The 20,671-nt window shown below is 47.2% G+C and overlaps 1 protein-coding gene and 1 pseudogene across 2 annotated transcripts in view; both read left to right on the top strand.

Annotated features, from left to right (window-relative positions):
- Nucleotides 1-20,671, top strand: part of LOC144275109 (uncharacterized) — an 807,364-nt pseudogene that overhangs the window by 585,129 nt on the left and 201,564 nt on the right. The gene's annotated exons all lie outside the window — the stretch shown is intronic.
- Nucleotides 1-20,671, top strand: part of LOC144275096 (butyrophilin subfamily 1 member A1-like) — a 52,739-nt gene that overhangs the window by 6,834 nt on the left and 25,234 nt on the right. Inside the window, exons 2-3 of the mRNA XM_077834228.1 lie at nt 7,856-7,972; nt 16,943-17,290. Of these exons, the coding sequence (XP_077690354.1) occupies nt 7,867-7,972; nt 16,943-17,290 (454 nt within the window). The 5' untranslated portion in view covers nt 7,856-7,866. The remainder of the gene's footprint in view (nt 1-7,855; nt 7,973-16,942; nt 17,291-20,671) is intronic.

Genomic DNA, 20,671 nt, shown 5'->3' with positions numbered 1-20,671 from the left:
GCATGGATAAAGAGTGACATTATATAATATATATTTTCAGAGTTAAAAACAAGCAGTACACCTAGTCTTGCAGTCCAGCAGCTATTCTGTTCAAGATAGTTTCTCTTGAAAGAGGACAGTCTCCAAAAAAACCCTGAGGTTTTTATACCATCCTAACTCTTTCTTTCAGAGTCTGTAGTTAGCAGGTTGATTCGATCACTTACAACTCTCAATTAATAGATACATAAGGAAATTAGGTATCCCTCCCCAAAGTTCCCTTTTGTGATCTGAGGGGTGGGAGAATTAAGTTGTCTGCACAACTGGGCTGCTTTTTTTTGTAGTAGTAGTTAAAATACATTTTTCTGTTTCAATGGGAAAAAAAGAGCACTGTAGGGCCTTCTTACAGTATTAAACAGTAAATCACCATACACAACCATCCATAAAGTTACTAATATCAGTGAAAGTCTTGTTTGTTTTTTTTTAATGTGTTTCTTTCATGCTTAAAGTTTTGGGTTGTTTTGAAATAAAATGGATGTATCACAACCATAGTAAACACCCTAGAAATACCCATAGCTTTTAAATGTTTTTACAGCAAATGCTTGTTCTATAAAAGTATGGTGGAGGTTTGTGAACCCTTGAAACATTTCAGGTTTGGGTTAGACCCTTGTTTATTTTTGTAAATGTATAATTTTAATGACTTTGAGTTGCTAAAAAGTGTGACCCATAGCATTCAACCGACTCCTGGGTTATATTTAAATTGTCCAATAGCGTTCAGCCAACTCCTGGGTTATATTTAAACTGTCCAGTTGCATCTATGAACTCCTGAGGTTTTATTTCATTTAATATTAATCAGAGCTCACCATTCCCACCCACCCACTCACCTCCCTTACTGTGGGTGTACACCCATCAAACTTAATTACTGATCACTAATAAATTTAACCCTGATGGCAACAAGGGTGGGTAATCACATCTAGACCTACAGACTAGTTTTATATTGCGTGTTTGTCCCCTCACCAGGATTCAGCAGGTAGGGGGGCTTCCATCTGGAACTACAGACTAGCTGCTCAGTTTGTATTTCCTCATGCACGCACTTACTCAGATGAGCTGTCAGTGTTGGGAGCTCTCGTACGCTGAGTGTAAATTCAGCTGCAGAAACGCACACTTGCAAGGGTCAGCATTTGTTTGGTTTGGGTAACACCAGGGTGTGCTTGGTGCTTTCCAAACAGACAATGGGGCAGGCAGAGTCTCTGCCCCACAGAGCTCCTAGCCTGATGAGTGAGAGGGGATTTTCCCCTTTGCTAGTTCATTGTGCTCTAGCGGAGCCTGCAGTAGGGCTCATTCTCTCTTGCTGTTTTATTGCCTGACGCGAGATGTATTTAGTGAATAGCTTCCTTATGAGACGTTATTGGCAGTGGGTGGCTCCCCTTAATTACCAAGGCCTGGTCTACACTACGATTTTATATCGGTATAGCTAGGTCTCTCAGGGGTGTGAAAAATCCTTAGTCCAGACAGTGCTAGGCATATTCATCCTGGGGAAGGCAGTGCAGGAAACAGTCATGCCAGGTTAAAGCTCAGTATGGAACTTTTAGCATGAGGCAGCAAGTTGTACATGGAGATTTAGTGCACAGCAGGCTGGAGCACTGTGGATTTACACCCTGGCTTGCGGCACAGTAGCACTCAGGAGAGACAAGCTCTACAGGTCATTATGGAGCAGCGATAACTGCTCCTAGTTGGCAAGAAAGTTTCTATTTGAAGTTGAATTTTGCACATATATAGGCCGTGGTTCAGGAGAGCCAACGTTGTATTTTATGTGCCACAGGACTTAGGCCTGTGATGAAAGTTAAGCACGTGCTTCAGTGCTTTGCTGAATCAGAGACATAGGCAGATTGATTTGAAATTGGTAGGCAGCTCAGGAGCTGGGGAGGAAATCTGATTTGTGGAGAAATTTTGACTTAACATAATCAAAAGGGTCACCCAAGATACAGCCTCCCCTTCCACACGTACACACACAGAAAACCTATTTAAAATGTTGAAAGTCTTTTTTGTCTGCAGAAGTAGGTAAAAAATGAGCATCAGGAGTCTTATGAACTCCTATCAGTTCAATCGCCCCAGTGAGATCGACCAGAAAGACAGTGTCATATTTGAAATGGAAACGTTATTTGATTGTGCTTTGGGCACTACAGCGACATAGTGGGTTGTAAGGGGCATCTTTGAAACAGGCTTTCAGCAGACTCATTCCCCAGACCTCATCCTCCAGAATGTCGCAGGTGCCATGGCAATTTTCACAACATCAGAAAGTTGATAAACTAAAGAACTGAAGTCACCAGGGATGCACAGGGGATCTGAAGGAGCATATAAAGAACATTAGCATTGGAAGAGTCTAGGGCTGAACATAACCAGATAACATGCTTTTAAAAGTTGCTAAATCCTGTTTCCACAGGGTGGAAGATCATGTTTTAAAATATGTTTTTAAATGTGACTTGTTTTACCAGTCTAGAGGTGCTTTAAGAGACAGAAAGCAAAAAGTAGAAATAAGTGGTTAGTTTTCATCATGGCAAAAGATTGACCACAATGGTCAGTTCAATACATTTACTAATGACCCAAGAAAGGGGTGAACAGTGAGGTGGCAAAATTTGCAAATGACACAAAAATATTTAATTAGTCGACCAGAGAAGACTGTGAGGAACTTTAGAGGAGCTAACCAAGCTAGGGGAATGGGCAACATAAGAGCAAATGAAATTCACTGTTGGCAAATGCACAGTGGAGGGAATCTTTTGAACTGTTCATACGCTGAGTTCTAAATGGACGCAGGCAAGGAGTGGACAGTGCAATAAAATCCTCTGCTCAGTTTGGTCAAGAAAACCAAGTGTGAGGATGTGTAAGGAATGAGTGATAAGGAAAAGATTCTAACACCAGTATATTTATCAGAGGGATTCCTTCACAAGGGTTTTGTGGTCAGTGCTGGTCAGTCCATCTCAAGAAGGAAGTTGCAGAAACAGAGAGGTTCAAAGATGGACAAAAGCAGTGATTAGGGGCCTGGCAAAATTGCCCTATGCAGTGAGATTGAAAAGACTGGGACTGTTTAGTTTAAAGAGGAGACAACTAAGAGGGAACATAATAGAGGGACATAAAATAAGGAATAGGATAGACACGTCAGATCAGGTATTTCTGTTCATTGCTCTGAATACAACAAGGGGGCATTCAAGGCAGCACATTTAAAATGGATAAGAGGCAACACATTTTCACAAAACATACAATTAACCTGAGGAACTCATTGCCACAGATATCATTGAGGTGAAGAGTTTAGCACAATTCAAAAAAGGATTAGACATATCTATGGATAAGGAAACTATCCACAGTTATCTTTGTAAGGATTTGGGAAGTGTTGGGGGAGAAAAAAAAACCCTACTGCTTTAGAGGGGATATAAATGGAAGGGATTAGGAAGAAATTTCCATTGGGGATGGGCTTTCCCATAATTCCCTCCTGCAGGTTTCTTGTACCTTCTTCTGAAGCATCCAGTCTGGCAAGTCCTGTGTTCCTACAGACACCAGTTTGATGGTACCTTGGTCAGTACCTTAAAGACATCAGGCACTCCAGTGCATTCATCAGTCTGGCGGAGTGAGGACAGGTCTATATGGACCTCCCTAATGCATTAGACACCTTGATAAATTGCAAAGGACCATGGCCTGGATCCAGGGCCCTCCCTAGCGGGGTGCAGGGCCTGAGACAAACCAGCCTCCACTCTAGTCTCCTCACTGTCTGCCTGGCACGCCCACCCGCTGCTCACTTCCTCACCGCCCCCAGCCCACCCGCTGCTGTCCTCCTCACCATCGGCGTGCCTGTCCGCCGCTCACCTCCTCACCCACCTGCCCACTGCTCATCTCCTGGCCAGGGCCGGATTAACTTTTTGTGGGTCCGGCACCAAACATATTTGTGGGCCCCCCTGGGGAATGAAGGGGCCAGGGGCAAGAGCACAGCGGGCAGGGTGGATTTGATTTAAATCATGATTTAAATCAGTAGTCAGGAAGACTCGATTTAATCATGGTTTTCTACATAAAAGTGCATTCTTGTTGGTTGTTATAACCTTAATATATATTCTTCACAACTCAGAGATAGATGTAGGCTTCATTTTTAGAAGGTACACACTATACATTTTTAAACTGTGATTTATTTTGAAAACTTTTCAGATGCGTTTTACAGCTATATCAGAAAATGAATGATTGGTTATTTTATTTACCAAAGAGAATTGAAGCAGATATCATTGGGAGGTGAACTATCTCCAATTCAACAGGTTAATCATTAATATTTGGAGGATTTTCTTGCCAGGCTGTATTAGGAGGAGAACATCACCAGACAGACATTTAAATTGTTTTATTTAACTAAACAACAACATTAAGTATTATGGATTTTTTTCTTCAACAGCAAACATAATATTTTTACAAAAAAGCATATGTCTCTCGCTTCTCACATTTTATCTCCAGACTTCTTCTCCTTGTCCAGATCTATTCCGCCCCCAACAATCTTCTATTCATTGAACTTTTCGAAACTTTTCACTTTTAAAGAGAGATAAGGGATTGACTCTGTGTACACAAATTTGCAGAGGGACAACTGTTATTTCTCACCTCTATATATTATTTATTTATTTAAAAACATTTTTGCTGTTAACAAGCATGTTACCTCTGGAGAGACACATCCCCAGTTTGAGAACTGCAAAACTAAGAGTCTCTGACGGTATCTTCTAGACTGAGAGAAAGATTAATCTAAATAATCTATACAGAAGCCTGTGGAACCCCATAAAATTGGGTCCCTAATCCATGAACTATTAGAACTCATTTACAAAACTTTTCTTAAACATTACATGAATATATTGTCTCATACTATAGAATTAGAATTTATAATCCCTATTCCATGATGAGATATAATGTATCTTAATTAAAACTATTTTTAGATAGGTTTTTTCCTCAAAAATCTGATTTAAATACAAAAAAATCTGATTTTTTTAAAAAAAGTCATTGATTTTTATCCACCTTGACAGCGGGGCATGGTGGGGGGGAAGGATTGGTCCCCAGCTGGAGCGAGGCAGGGGCCAGAGGCAAAATGAGGATGAGCATTGAGAGGCAAAATGAGAGGATGAGCACAGTGGGGCATGGGGGGAGGATTAGTCCCTGCTGACTGGAGCAAGGCAGGGGCCGGGGGCAAAAGCACAGCAGGGCAGGAGCTAGGGTTGGTCCCTGGAGCAAGGGAGGGGCTGGGGGTAAACTGCAAGCACAGCAGGGCTGTGGAGGGGGTAAATAGGATCCCCTCCACTCCTGCCCACATAGAGCGGATACCTACCTTCTCCCTGGTTCTAGCCCGTTTTCTTTGTCTCTCTCTGCACTGAGCTGAGGGTGGGGGTGCACTGAGCACAGGGCTGGGGGTGCAGGGTCTGGGAGGGAGCTAGGGTGCAAGAGTGGGCTGGGAGCTGGGGTGCAGGGTCTGGCCAGGAGCTAGGGTGGTGAGGGAGAGTGCTCGAGGTTGGGGCAGGAGGTTGGGGTGTGGAGCGCTTACCTGGGGCAGCTCCCATTTGGTGTGAGGGCTGCAGGTGGGAATGTGGGAGGTGCAGGAGCTCCCGTTTGGTGCTCAGGGTGGGGGTAGGGATGTGGGGGGTGTGTGCAGGAGTCAGGGCATGGGGCGTGGGGGGGCTGGGTATGAGGGGGGGTGCAGGAGTCAGGGCTGGGGGTGCTGGCTGGGGCTGTGGGGGCGCTCCCAGCCCCCTGCCCTGAGCAGCTCATGCCGGTGGTATGCCCTGATTCCACCCCCTTCCCCAACGCCCCGCTCCCGCCTCTTCTCCGCCTCCTCCCCTAGCGGCGAGCGCGCTGCGGCTCCGCTTCTCCCCCTGCCTGGCGCGGGCGATCAGCTGTTCGGCAGCAGGGAGGGGGAGGGGCAGAACGAAGCAGGCTGTGGGAAGAGGCAGGGGAGGAGCTTGGGTGCCGGCGGAGCCTGCCCCATTGCAGCAGGAGTCGGGAGCACCAAGCTTCTGCCCCCACAGGAGAGAGCGGGGGAGGGGGGCGGAGAAGAGCAGGCTGGGCCAGGGCCCCTTTGGCGCGTGGGTCGGGCGCCATGGTAAATCCGGTACTGCTGCCCGCTACTCTCCTCGCCATCCACCTGGACGTCCCCAGCCCCCACGTCTGCCGGACCGCCTCTCTCCTCCTCGCCATCTGCCTGCCTCCTCACTCCCCTCCCGCCCACTCCCCATTCACCTCCTCACCCCGCTTGTCTGCCCGCTTCCTGCCTCACCTCCCAGCCCACCTCCTCACCTGAGCATCGGGACAAATGGCATCCCAATCGTGCATCGGTCAGGATGCGGGACAAAGGGCTAAATATCATTACCGTCCCAATTTTATTGAAGCACGGGGCTCCCCAAAGCGCTGGGCCTCTGGTGGTCACCCTGATTCACCCTACCTAAGGGACGGCTCTGCCTGGATCTACAAAGGGGTTTAGGTGTTGCAATGCTGAGTGTTGCAATGCCCAACTTTTAGACACCCTGAAAATCGCTGGACTCCACAAAGCCTGGGTTAGGTGCCCAGGCTGCCTCCACAATGAACGGGGAGCGAGATGCACCTAAAAATGGGATCCATGCAAACCACACACTAGTTAGCCAATGGGAGATGCCAAGGAGAGGGGGGAGGCTAAGCCATGCCCTTCTCAGGGAGCTAGTCACCCAACTCTGAGCTGCAGGGAGGCACCTGTCTGTGCTAGTGACCCACAGCTGGGAACCCATCTCCTGGAGTGTGGGGCCTAAGGCATTTCTTGCTAGAAGCACTGGAGGAGGAGGAGGAGGAGATGCTGCTTCCTCCCTTACAACACTGATCCCAGTGGTTAGAGCACTTCCCTGGGATGTGGGACACCTAGATGCAATTTTCCCCTCTGCGAGGGGGGAACAAAGGATTTGAAGAGGGTCTCCCACCTCTCACAAGATTGCTGTAACCACTGGGCCATGGGACATTCCAATGTGGGGATCCCTCAATCTCTCCTGCTGAGACCCTTGCACTGTGTATAAAAACTTAAACAGTCACTGGGCAGAGAGACCGAGCATGTGAGAAAGACTGTGTAGCCTGGCGGTCAGGGCATCCCCCAAAGGGATGCTGGGTCCTGCCCACCTGCCCCAGGGATACAGTTCCAGAACTGGGCTCAGGCATAGGTGAGGGATTTAGTGACTCATTCTGACAGTCTGAGAGCTGCACTGTGCTCTGAGTGCTGCTTAGTGCTGGACCTATGTGGAGGAAGGAAGGACAAAAGTAGCTTTTTGACATTTTTACACTTGCCCCAATACCTGGGGCTGCCAGGAGCCAATTCAGATCCTGGCATTATGAAAAGCAGCCTCAGGGCTTTTCCATCTTGCCCCAGCAGGCAAGATCTACAAGGGGGCCATCACATCTGCTGGGGATCAGTGGAGTTCAGCAGCACTCCAGCCACACCCTTTCCATTCCACCACACTCCCAACAACCCTTCAACCCTGGGGAGATGGAGGAGATGCAAGGGGTGACCTAGAGCTGGTTACACTGGGTTTACACCATCTGAGGATTCCCCTACACTGACAGAATTCCCAGCTGGATGCCTACACTGGCTTTCCGGCCCCTCTGCACTGCTGGAGTGGCACAAAGGGACCAGGGTAACATCAAAGATCTGACCAGCTTCATGCAACAATGTATACAGGAATGTAAGAGGTTTAATGTTACACTTAGTCTTGTTTTCATATGGCATGGCATGTTTGTAAGCTTCTGCCCTTTGTACTGCAACACCCTCTGTGTCCTGCAGCTTATTTACTGCACTTGCAGAGAAATCCCAGCAGTTTGCTAACATGGGTTTGGTTTCATTTGTTTCTCCCTTGTTCAGAGCAAGTTATAATGAAGAGGACGATTTTCTCATTCTTTCATGGCTTCACTGTGAGTTCCTCGCTGCCTGGATACGTTGTTTTCTTCATTGCTCTGCACATTCACAATTTGGCATCAGGTGGGAATTCCTATTTATCCATGAGATTTCTGCCTGCTCATATATCTTCTCCTTCTGTAACCCTTCTGCCCGTCAGAGTTGGCAGCAACAAGGGCCGGGTTCAATATCTAGGGGATCCATTCCAATAACACAATGCAAACCGGCTCGAGCCCCCACCCAGTGACCTGGGACAAATATATACCACCCCCGCTGGGCGCCTCCAAGAGGCAATACTTCCCCTCTCGCAAGCACATAGCCTGAGTGTAGCAAAAGCCTTTTAATAACAGAGAGAAACAATGTGGCATTATGTTGGGGAAACACCACCACCAGGATTCATAACACAACCCATGAGCAAAAAAAACCCACCCCAGGCAAATTGGGGCATGCCCTTTTCCCTTTGGTTCTTGAGTCCAGCAACCCCAAATCACCCAAGGTCCCAAAAGTCCAATGCCCCAAAAGTCTCTGTCCCTGGTCAGGGCAGCCCCAGAGTTCGAAAGTTTATCTGCGGAGCTTTACCTCCCAACCTGGGTGGAAGTGGGACGGGGGTAAGAGGCACCTTACATGATCGGAAGCTGACCGCCCCACAGCTCCATAGCAGCGCTCCGCTCCGCCAGCCGCCCCACAAACTCCTTCGCTCCGCTCCGCCAGCCGCCCCACGAACTCCTTCGCTCAGCTGCGCTCCGCTCCGCCAGCTGCCCCACGAACTCCTTCGCTCAGCTCCACGACCCACAAGCAGCTCCTGCCATCCACACACTGCTCCGCGTTGAACTGCTTCACCAGCCGTGCCGCAAACTGCTCCACAATATATCTTCAGGCTCCCCCACTACTTAACACAACACTCAGTGATTTCAGCTCTTAGGTGAATTCAGCTTGTAGTAGGGGAGCCCCAGTGCTGGTGCACTGTCAGCCCAAAGTGAGCTCAGCAGCCTATAACTAGACTTCTAATGAAATCAAAATTAGCTCTGATATTCCACAGTGGAGAGAGGAGGAAGTGCAATTAGCATAGAAGGCCCTCACCAAGGGGCCCATGCCACCAAGTATTAATACTTGTCCCCAGCCTCTCTCTATTCACACAGTTTTGGAACCCATGACCCTTGCCTAGCGAGTGCTACTTAGTTGATGGTGAATCCCTCCATCATAACAAAAGGCCACGTACAGTTCCAAGCACAGTTCCCATAATCAGGGTAATAACAATTTATTCTTCCTGCCCCAATAACAGAGACGCTGGGGATCCCACAGCAGCCAAAGTGACCATTTGAGCAGCTATGGTCTCATTCTAGGCGTGGTGGGTGTGCCTATGCAAATGACATCGGCCCCTGAAGTTCTTTTCCACAACTTGCCACACCTCACCACCAGATGTCAGGGTGGAGCTCATCCTGACACTGCTTACATCCTCCCCCCAGCCGAGACTTTGTCGTCCCGACAAATCACACCCCCTTTATACCAACTCATTGGTTTCCTCCAAAGGGCCTCAGGAAGCCCACTTTAGCTTCCACAAGCCTGTGTGCTAAATGTATTGGCTCCTCACTAGTCACCCCAGGTGCATCATAAGTTAACCGTTTCACTGGTCTTATCACCCTGTCTCGTCTATTGAGAATCTCTGTTGCCGAGGTAGGGGGAACATCCTCTTGAGTGACGGATGGAGAGGCTTCCCTGGAGGGTCCCTCGGCTACTGGTGTAGGCCCCTGCACTCCTAGTTCTAACGCTGGAGGGTCCAAGGTGCCCAGGACATCCTCTACCTGTCTGTCCCCATTGTCCAGTAACCTGTGTGTGTCATCACAGGGGGGTCTCATCAGCAGCACCGGGGTATCAGAAAGGGGCCTAAATAGTTCCGCCATTGGGTTTAGGGCGGAAGAGGGAAAACTCTCGTTTGGTTCAGCTGATCGAGACTGAAATCTTGTCTCCATCCCAGGATACACCAGGGTTGTGTCTTCCTCCTCAGACTCACTCTCAGATGTGCAGAATAGGGGTAAGTTAGCTGCAGGGGGCCCACTGTCTGTGTTGGATGGCGGCTTTGGTCTAGCACCTCTGTTCTGCCCGGCGGCCCTGCCGTGGCCCATCTCATAAGGGGTGCTTACCAATTCCCCCACAGGGAGCAAAAGGTTTCTATGCACCGTCTTTATTTGCCCTGGACCGTCTTCAGGTTTGATCTTGTAGACCGGCAGATCTCCCAGCTTTTCCATCACCAGGTAAGGTATTGCCTTCCATCTGTCAGCTATCTTGTGTTTGCCAGCAATACCCAAATTTCGCAGCAGGACTCTGTCCCCCGGCTGGAGCTCCTGCGAACGCACTCTAGCATCATATCGATGTTTGTTGCGGTCTGCGTTCTTCCGAGCCGCAGCGGTAGCTAAGCGATAAGCATCCCGCAGCTTTTCTCTTAGTCGGGATACATATTGCTGATGAGTTTCATAGCTATCTCCATCCTCTGATACACCAAAGCACAAGTCTATGGGTAATCTTGGTTCTCGCCCAAACATCAAGAGATATGGGGTGACTCCCGTAGCATCGTTCTTTGTGGCATTGTAGGCATGCACCAGAAATGCGACATGCTGGCTCCAGGTTGCCTTCTGCTCTGGTCGCAAAGTTCCCAACATATCTAATAGGGTTCGATTGAACCTCTCTGGCTGAGGATCACCTTGGGGGTGATAAGGCGTTGTCCTAGACTTTTTAATTCCTGCTATCTTCAGCACCTCCTTCAGAAGGTGACTCTCAAAATCCCGCCCCTGATCAGAGTGTATCCGAGCTGGGAATCCATAGACTGAGAAATATTTGTCCCACAATACTCGAGCAACGGTGGTGGCCCTCTGATCACGTGTGGGATATGCTTGTGCATACCGTGTAAAATGGTCAGTCACTACTAGAATGTTTCCAACATTCCTCTTGTCTACCTCTACAGACAAGAAATCAATGCATACCAACTCCAAAGGTTTGTTGCTGGTGATGTTCTTGAGATATGCAGCCCTCGTGGGCAGAGTTTTCCTTTGAACACATCGAGCGCAAGTCTCACATTTCCTGTGAACATCTTCAGCCATTCGGGGCCAATAGAACCTACTACGAATAAGTTCCAGGGTCCTCTCCATCCCTAAATGCCCAAAGTCATCATGCAGGGCCCTCATGGCCAGGGCTCTGTACTTTTTTGGCAGTACTAGTTGTGCTCGTTGTTTTTGTAAAGGGTCAGTGGTCATTCGGTGTAGCACTCCCTGAATCAGTTTTAGTTTGGTCCATTCTCTCAATAGTAGTTTACCCTCCGGGTTAGGTGGGACAACCGCAGCTGGGCTTCGCCCCTCCCTTTTGGCAAGTAGTGTATCACGAATGTCAATATCTTGCCGCTGGGCTTCTTGCCAGTCAGCCGCATTGAGCATGGGCAAAGGAGATTGGTCTAATGCAATATAGTTCACTGAAGCAGAAGGCATGCATTCAGGGGGCAGGCCCAAAGCTTCTGCAACACATCCCTGAAAGCCCTCACGGGCCTCTGGCTCTCGGCGACTCACACTGCAAATAGCTCTCACTCCATCTGTGGGTATCACAGCAACTTCTGGAGCCTGCGGACGCCTGGACAATGCATCTGCATCTACATTGCTTCTCCCTGATCGGTACTGAATGCTGAACTCATAGCTAGCCAAGGCAGCCACCCATCTCTGCCCTGTAGCATCCAGCTTAGCACTTGTTAACACATAAGTCAGTGGATTGTTGTCTGTCCACACCTGGAACTGAGCACCATACAAGTAGTCTCGAAATTTCTCAGTGATGGCCCATTTCAAGGCCAAAAATTCCAGCTTGTGGGTGGGATAGCGAGTTTCACTATCAGACAATCCTCGGCTGGCAAAGGCTACAGGTTTACATTTGCCTTCCACTTCCTGGTACAGGACTGCTCCCAGACCCTCCAAACTGGCATCAGTATGCAGGATAAATGGTTTGCTTGGGTCAGCAAAAACTAGGACTGGAGCATGAGTTAGGCAAGTAATGATTTCTCGAAAAGCCCTTTCACATCTCTCATCCCACCGTGGCCCAAATGGTGCAAAGGGGCCATTGTGTCTCTGCACAGGAGGCTTTGGGGACCTCCCCTTATTCTTGGACTTAGATTTGTTCTTGCTGGACTGATGTCCCCTGGTAAGATCATTCAGAGGCTTTACAATCGTAGCATAGTTTTTCACAAATCTGCGGTAGTAGCCACTAAATCCAAGAAAGGTCTTGAGTTCTCTGTAGTTACTTGGACGTGGCCATGTAGTGAGTGCTTCTATTTTATCAGGATCAGTACTCACACCTTCTTGGGACACAATGTGACCCACATACTTCACTGAGGTTCTGCAGAACTGGCATTTGTCAATTGAAAGCTTCAGACCATAATCCTCCAACCTATCAAGCACTTTAAGAAGTCTTTCTTCATGCTCCTCTAAGGTTCTTCCAAACACAATCAGGTCATCCAAATAAACTAACACTTGCAGTAAATTCATGTCTCCCACAACTTTCTCCATGAGACGTTGAAAGGTGGCAGGTGCTCCAGAAATCCCTTGGGGCATGCGTTCGAACTGATAAAACCCTAATGGGCAGATGAAGGCTGTCTTCTCCTTATCTTCTTCTCCCAGAGGGATCTGGTAGTATCCACTTCGAAGATCCAACACAGAGAACCACTGGCTTCCCAGCAAACAGTCTAAGGCATCTTGCACTCGAGGCATAGTGTACTGGTCGACCACAGTACGGCTGTTTAGGGTGCGGTAGTCAATAGACATCCGGATTTTCCCATTCTTTTTGCGGACTACCACAATGGGTGAGGCGTATGGGCTACGGGACTCTGTAATGATGCCATTCGCAGCCAGCTCCTGAAGATGATGTCGCACATCTTCCATCTCAGAGAGAGCAATCTTCCTAGATCTCTCCCTGAAAGGTCGAGAGTCATGTAGTCTGATATTGTGCTCTACTCCTTTTGCACATCCCACATCCCACTCATGCAGTGAGAACACCTTGGATCTTTCACAAAGTTTCTTCCTCAGGCGATCTTTCCAGTCCTCGGACACTGGTGAATCTCCAAAGTCAAACTTTGCTGGGTCTATTGTCGGAACTTGAGTTTCACACTGGGGTTTTACAATCGACTCAGGCTCAAAGAGGTCTGCTATCTTTTGTCCTTGCTTCACAACAACATCACGACTCGTTTCATTAGCAATCAGTATAGTCACCCTTTCCTGGGCTTCAGCAGGTAGGGTTATGACTCCACTGGGGACCAACACTCCTTCAGGGAGCTCTCCTCCCATCGGCTGCTCTATCATTGCTAATGTCCCTTTACTGCCTTTCAGACAGGTACTCATGACAAGCACTTCTTGCTCCGTCCTTGCAGGCACTACTAAGGGGGTTGTGCCCGCGTACTTCAGTGCCCCAAGCGGTAGCTCAGATGTGTCCCTTTTAGCGCTCTCAATTTTCCTATAGGCTTCAGCACAAAGCGTATGGATCATCAGGGTATTCAGGTATTGGTCTCCAGCCCGCCTTCTGCAGTAATCCGCGAGTACCTTGAAGAGACTGGAGTTGGTCCCTATCAGCACAGACACATCAGAAGTCCCTTTAGGGTCAGGGCATATTAAGGCAGCTGTGTCTACCTCTTCTCTTACCCCAGCAACCTCCTCTGGGAATTCCAGGTGCACTATGACATACCCTTGATAGGGGTATTCATCCATGCTGAGGCCACACAGGCCAAGGCCAGTCAGTGGCTGTATAGGCAGGTGCCTAAGCATCTGTTGGTAGAATGACTGAAATATAATAGTCACTTGAGATCCAGTGTCAAGCACTGCTTTACACTCCACCCCTTCAATCCTCACCGTGACCTCTGCTCGAGGCCCTATCAGTCCTGCAGGGATCCCAGCTGGACAGTCTTTTCTGGGGGAATCTTCAAATCCTGCAGACCTGGGGGGTCCCCGTCCCCAGACCCTCTGGCAGCTACCGGATCTCTCCCAACTGATCCTCAGCTTTCCATACACTAAGGAGGGGTTTTCTTCATTACGGCACTTGGCAGCACTGTGTCCATCCTGACCACATCGGTAGCAGAAGAATTGACCTTTTCCCCTTCGCCTGGGGGGGATGGTGGCTCTAAGTGCGGGCTTCTCAATCGCCACAGTTTGAGGCTTCTTATTCCTGGAAGTCTTAACTCGGTCAACGGTACTTGCGGATTACTGCAGAAGGCGGGCTGGAGACCAATACCTGAATACCCTGGAGTGAGAGCTATTTGCAGTGTGAGTCGCCGAGAGCCAGAGGCCCGTGAGGGCTTTCAGGGATGTGTTGCAGAAGCTTTGGGCCTGCCCCCTGAATGCATGCCTTCTGCCCGTCAGAGTTGGCAGCAACAAGGGCCGGGTTCAATATCTAGGGGATCCATTCCAATAACACAATGCAAACCGGCTCGAGCCCCCACCCAGTGACCTGGGACAAATATATACCACCCCCGCTGGGCGCCTCCAAGAGGCAATACTTCCCCTCTCGCAAGCACATAGCCTGAGTGTAGCAAAAGCCTTTTAATAACAGAGAGAAACAATGTGGCATTATGTTGGGGAAACACCACCACCAGGATTCATAACACAACCCATGAGCAAAAAAAACCCACCCCAGGCAAATTGGGGCATGCCCTTTTCCCTTTGGTTCTTGAGTCCAGCAACCCCAAATCACACAAGGTCCCAAAAGTCCAATGCCCCAAAAGTCTCTGTCCCTGGTCAGGGCAGCCCCAGAGTTCGAAAGTTTATCTGCGGAGCTTTACCTCCCAACCTGGGTGGAAGTGGGACGGGGGTAAGAGGCACCTTACATGATCGGAAGCTGACCGCCCCACAGCTCCATAGCAGCGCTCCGCTCCGCCAGCCGCCCCACAAACTCCTTCGCTCCGCTGCGCTCCGCTCCGCCAGCCGCCCCACGAACTCCTTCGCTCAGCTGCGCTCCGCTCCGCCAGCTGCCCCACGAACTCCTTCGCTCAGCTCCACGACCCACAAGCAGCTCCTGCCATCCACACACTGCTCCGCGTTGAACTGCTTCACCAGCCGTGCCGCAAACTGCTCCACAATATATCTTCAGGCTCCCCCACTACTTAACACAACACTCAGTGATTTCAGCTCTTAGGTGAATTCAGCTTGTAGTAGGGGAGCCCCAGTGCTGGTGCACTGTCAGCCCAAAGTGAGCTCAGCAGCCTATAACTAGACTTCTAATGAAATCAAAATTAGCTCTGATATTCCACAGTGGAGAGAGGAGGAAGTGCAATTACCATATAAGGCCCTCACCAAGGGGCCCATGCCACCAAGTATTAATACTTGTCCCCAGCCTCTCTCTATTCACACAGTTTTGGAACCCATGACCCTTGCCTAGCGAGTGCTACTTAGTTGATGGTGAATCCCTCCATCATAACAAAAGGCCACGTACAGTTCCAAGCACAGTTCCCATAATCAGGGTAATAACAATTTATTCTTTCTGCCCCAATAACAGAGACGCTGGGGATCCCACAGCAGCCAAAGTGACCATTTGAGCAGCTATGGTCTCATTCTAGGCGTGGTGGGTGTGCCTATGCAAATGACATCGGCCCCTGAAGTTCTTTTCCACAACTTGCCACACCTCACCACCAGATGTCAGGGTGGAGCTCATCCTGACACTGCTTACACTTCTAAAAGTACCAGTTCTCTCACATTATAGCCTCATGTCATTCACCATGCCTGTTCACCCTGGAAGATCATGCAAGTCACAAACTGGTCTCTTGGTTCCAGATTTTTGTCTGCATTCTAGTGCCATGACTTCAGAAAGCTGCCAGGTCCTCCCAGTTAAGAATTTCTTCCTCTTGGGGGTGGTGTTTCCCTGAGGGACACATGGCTGGTTTAATAGCCCAGCACCGCTCCCTTCAGCCCCTGGCACAGGAGTATTCTGGGAGTACTTGGGGCCTGATTTGCAAAAGTGAAAAACACTCACCACTGCCAGCGAATTCCATGGGAGTGTGGTGTGGACATGTAACATGCCATAAGAATGCAAATCAGGCCCTAGGTGTCTCAAGTTAGTGGACAGTTTTGGCCTTAATGTCTCTGTGCCTCAGTTTCCCATCTGGAAAATGGAGATAACAACACCTCCCTACCTCAAAAGGATGTTATGAAATTAAAATAATTAGTTTTAGTTGACACACTCAGATAGGGATGAGCACCACAGAAAAGCCCTTGAGTAGATAATATAATTCTATATCTAGTGCAGGATTTGGAGGGTGGCAGTAAATATGGCCTGGAGCCTCTCTGAATTATTAGGATAAAAAGAAGCATTGAATAGCTGCTAATTCACTGAGCATTGATCTATCCTGTGCACTGAATGAGTCAGGGATCCCATGGAAAAAATACCATGTTTTCAAGTAATTAAAGACTGTAGCATAATGAACACACACAAGGGGGCACAATTAAGGTTTCATGGAAAACCTTAATTCTGGCATTTCCTAGTCTTGGAGTGCTTGACTTGGCCACCTTAACATAGTTGCTGTCTGTAATTAATCTATACTGTTTCTATCTTTTTCTCAAAAAGAAAAGAAGTACTTGTGGCACCTTAGAGACTAACCAATTTATTTGAGCATAAGCTTTCGTGAGCTAGAGCTCACTTCATCATCTTTTTCTGGCATTCTATGGTGCAATCACATTGGTAACTGACTCAAAGGTTGCACTTATTACAGTGAAACATTTTACGATACAATAACATACAAATTGTGACTAAAATGCTTTAGTAATGATGATAAACTGGCATTTCCTCAGTCCATTTTGCCTCAGGCACTGCCTCTTCTCCTTTGTGGGTACTAGTCTCATACCCTCTGTCTGTGTTAGAGAATTGAACCATTGCTCATTGAACAGGAGGGCTGTTCTAGTGTAAACACCAGTGCTGCATTGTATCCACACTCTTTCTGTTTGCACCCTGCCCACTTTTGTGCCCTGCCACACTGTTGCACCTAAATTAATGTCCATTCAGTTTCTCTCGGACTTAATCACTTTTTTCCACTGGTACATTTCACAGCACAGTTTACAGTGACTGGACCTGACCATCCAATCACCACTTCCGTAGGTGGGGAGGCCGTCCTGCCCTGCCACCTCTCCCCCAGGATGAGCGCTGAGAACATGGAGGTGCGATGGTTCCGGTTCCAATATCATTCAGTTGTCCACCTGTATCAGGAGGGACAGGATAAGTATGAAGAGCAGATGCTGGAATATCACGGGAGGACAGAGCTGCTGAAAGATGGCATCACTAATGGGAGTGTTTCCCTGAGAATATACCAGGTCCAGCTCTCTGATCACGGGCAGTATACATGCTTTTTTCAATACAGTATATTTTATGAAGAAGCCATATTGGAACTGATGGTATCAGGTCAGTTATAGTGTTTTATTGTTTTGATTTGCCAGCAGTATAATAAATGGAGTAATTGCTCATTGTGATTTACCCCTTGATCGCTCTCATTCACACATGAATATCCAGAATTCTCTTTTAGCTTCCAATTATTGCACAGCAGGGTCAATCCCTGAGGAAAAATGGAAGAATTTTGCTTATGTGCTCTGTACTTGGGGCAGTTTCTAAATTTTATTTTAAACATAGTATAGAGTTCAAATATTTCTCTGACAATAAACAAACCCACTGTGATAATTTGAGGACTCTGTCTGTATAGTTTATGAATTCTGTTTGATATTGTGAAGTTGTTTTTATGAAAATTGCTGTATCATAGAATGTCTCTATGTCTACGTGTATCCACCGTTACTGACCAAGTCGTAGCACATACACCAGACTATTTACAACGAGGAGTAGTTAGCTTTAACTACTTTTTAACTCCGACCTGTCAATAAGTATGCTAAGGATGTTAGCTGGAACTGGGAAGAAGCCACTTCCTTCTGCTGGTCTGTAGGGGGACTGGAGTTTGGTGAGTTGAAAATTACGAGAAACAGAACAAAGGAACCAGGTGTTAGTGATGGGACATAGAAACTAGAGACAATCAGTAGGACAGGAACAAGAAACTTTGGGAAAGAGAGAGGAAGAACGCAGACCAGCCAAGACCAGAGAAGACTGTCTGAGAGAGGGAGGTTCCCTGGCTGAGAAGACAAGCCATCTGCTGCAGCAAAATCTGACCCAGCCCAGAGAATGCTCTGGAGTGGTAAGGAAATTGTGAGAGGGAAATGCACGTAGGTCTATTATTTTTCTATAGATCCGTGTTTTCAAGAAAAGAGCAATGGTGTTAGAATCCTGTGCAAAGTCTCTGTGTGTTACCCTACCACATAATATGTGGACCCAGAATGCCCACACAGCTGGAGTTCTGGGACAACAAGGGTGTATTTAAGCTGTGGGGCTGCCTATGGGAACAGAACTGGTCCCAGCAGGGCCTGGGCAGTTGGACCATGAGGTCTCACTGCTTGAGGGGGTGTAAGATGGAGGATCTGCACCCCCAGAGTGGTCTGAGAGACCTTAGGCCTTGTCTGTGCTTGGACTCTGCTCAGACTCTAGAGATTTAAAACACACGTGAGTCAATGGTTGGCTCCCCTCACAGCAGTCTGGTGAGTGGCCAAGAGGGGGTGCTTGACAAAGCTGTGACACCCCCTCACTCTCTTCCCTTGGGTTCTGCTTATATCAGGTGTCTGTCATTTGCTTATTTAAACATAGAACACTTCATCTGAAACCTTTCCAGCAGGTTTTTTTTCTTTCCCTCACATATTATGGGCCAAACCTCGAGAAGGGCTGATCACTGATGACTCCCACTGAAACTGCAGTTACTCAGTGCCTCTCTGGATCTGGATCTGTGTCTATTAACTGATTTTTTTCATCATACAATTGGATCGATTTCTTTTGGAATTGTCTTGTTATTTTCATAGTCCCATACCCCTCTGGAATAGAGCCAGTTGGGAATTTTTTGACCAAGCTTTTCTTTCATCAAAAATTGCTGATTTGTTGAAACTGAAACTTTCCGTGGGAAAGGGTTGGTTTCAACTGAGTTTTTTACTCAAAAATTTTGAAAAAAAGTTTCAAAATTGTCAAAACGTTTTTGTTTTGATATTTATAACATGAGAAAATCCATTTTCCAGTTTAAAATCAACTGTTTGTTTTAAAATGTAAGCTAATTGTAGTAAATAAGTAAAAGTTGTCAAAATTGAAATGAAATGTTTCAACTAACTTGACTCAAAATGCTTTGGGGATTTTTGATTCATGAAAGTTTTTGGAGACTTTGATTTTTTGTCTCAGTTTTCTAGGAGAAATTTTTTGTATATATCTTGAAAGTTTTCACAGGGCAGGAAAACTGCTTCCTGCCCAGCTCTGTTCAGGAACTAAGTTCAGGAAGAACATTCTCATAGTATCTCAGGATGCTGTCAGAGTATCTCAGTATCTTTATCTACAGATAACTCGAAGCTCAATATAAATGACAAATTGAATTGTGAAATAATCATTTTTAGATAAAGCAATAAAGTGACCTGTCACCTGAAGAAATATATGAAAATAGTCAGAATGAATTTACTCTCAGTCTTAGTCTCTATAATATTAATTTCCCCATAAAAGAAGAAACCCAGTCCAGATGAAACCAATAGAAGGAAACTGCAATGTAAGGCATAAGATATAAATTAGGAGAGGAAGAATAAAAAGCCAAAGCCAAAAACAAATATCAAGAAATTGTTTCAATGTTTATCAGGGGTTGGTAGTCTGCCAGAGAGTTGGTGGGTAAGGTGTACCAATACAGAAGAAAGGGAGCAATCAAAGAGGATAAGGACGTTACAGAGAAGCTAAATGTTTTCTTTGCGCTAGTCGTCAGCACAGAGGAGATATCTGCTCATCTCAGCTAATAAAGATGAGGCATTGTCAGAGAGTGATGTATCAAAAGAGGAAAAGCTGGAACAAACTAATGAATTAAATAGCAAGGCGTCACCAAGAGTTCCTTCAGAACAGTTATATGAATTTAAGAGTGCAGTGGCTGAGTTGCAAACAAAATCATGCAAATGTTAAAATCACTGCTCGACTGGAGGAATGGAAGGCAGCCAGGGTTTTAACTATCAGTAAATATGGTGCTAGAGGTGACCCTTGGATTTACTTCAGAACTGAGTAAATTGGTTGAAACAATAATCAAAGACAGTTAGAATAGTTTCAGCTCTCTGGAATTTCCACATAATTATATGGCAAACTTTTGTGGTTTTGAAACTTTTCAAACATGAAACAAGTGTAGCTGAAGCACTTTTGTCTTCCTGAATCCAGCAACATCCTGAAATAATGGGTGAAAAGATGTGAATGTCCCATTCATCTCATTGAGATATTGACTCTGAAACATAATGATGACATTTAAAATGTCATCATTGTTGACTATTTCATTCCTGAGATACCAACAAAGTAACCTGGCCAGAACTTAATCTATCTTCTAGTGAAGGGCTGAGTCCAGTGCGATGGGATTGAATATGCAATTTTAGAAGTCCAGGTGCCAGGACGATAAGCAGGGCAGAGCAAGTGGGGCAGTCGCCCAGGGAGCAAAGCTGTGGGGTTGGAAAAATGGGGTGGAAACAGAGGTGCGTGGCAGGGCTCAGTCGGGCCAGTCCCACACAGCTTGGGTTCAGGAGGGACTTTCTCGGCAGGCTACCCATCTTGTCTGGGTTGGGGGAGATGCAACTAAAAAGTCTGGGGGCACGTGACCTCATGTGCCCCCCCATACATGTTGCTGCTGTGCAGAAAAAAAGATGAAAAAAATGGTAGGGAGCTCAAATATGCTTGCTCACCCTGGGCATTAAAATG

This window comes from Eretmochelys imbricata, chromosome 14 (genome assembly GCF_965152235.1).
Source record: "Eretmochelys imbricata isolate rEreImb1 chromosome 14, rEreImb1.hap1, whole genome shotgun sequence".
Classification (NCBI taxonomy): domain Eukaryota; kingdom Metazoa; phylum Chordata; order Testudines; family Cheloniidae; genus Eretmochelys; species Eretmochelys imbricata.
Note: the sequence above shows the minus strand (reverse complement) of the source record. Positions and strands in the feature narration are given on the sequence as shown.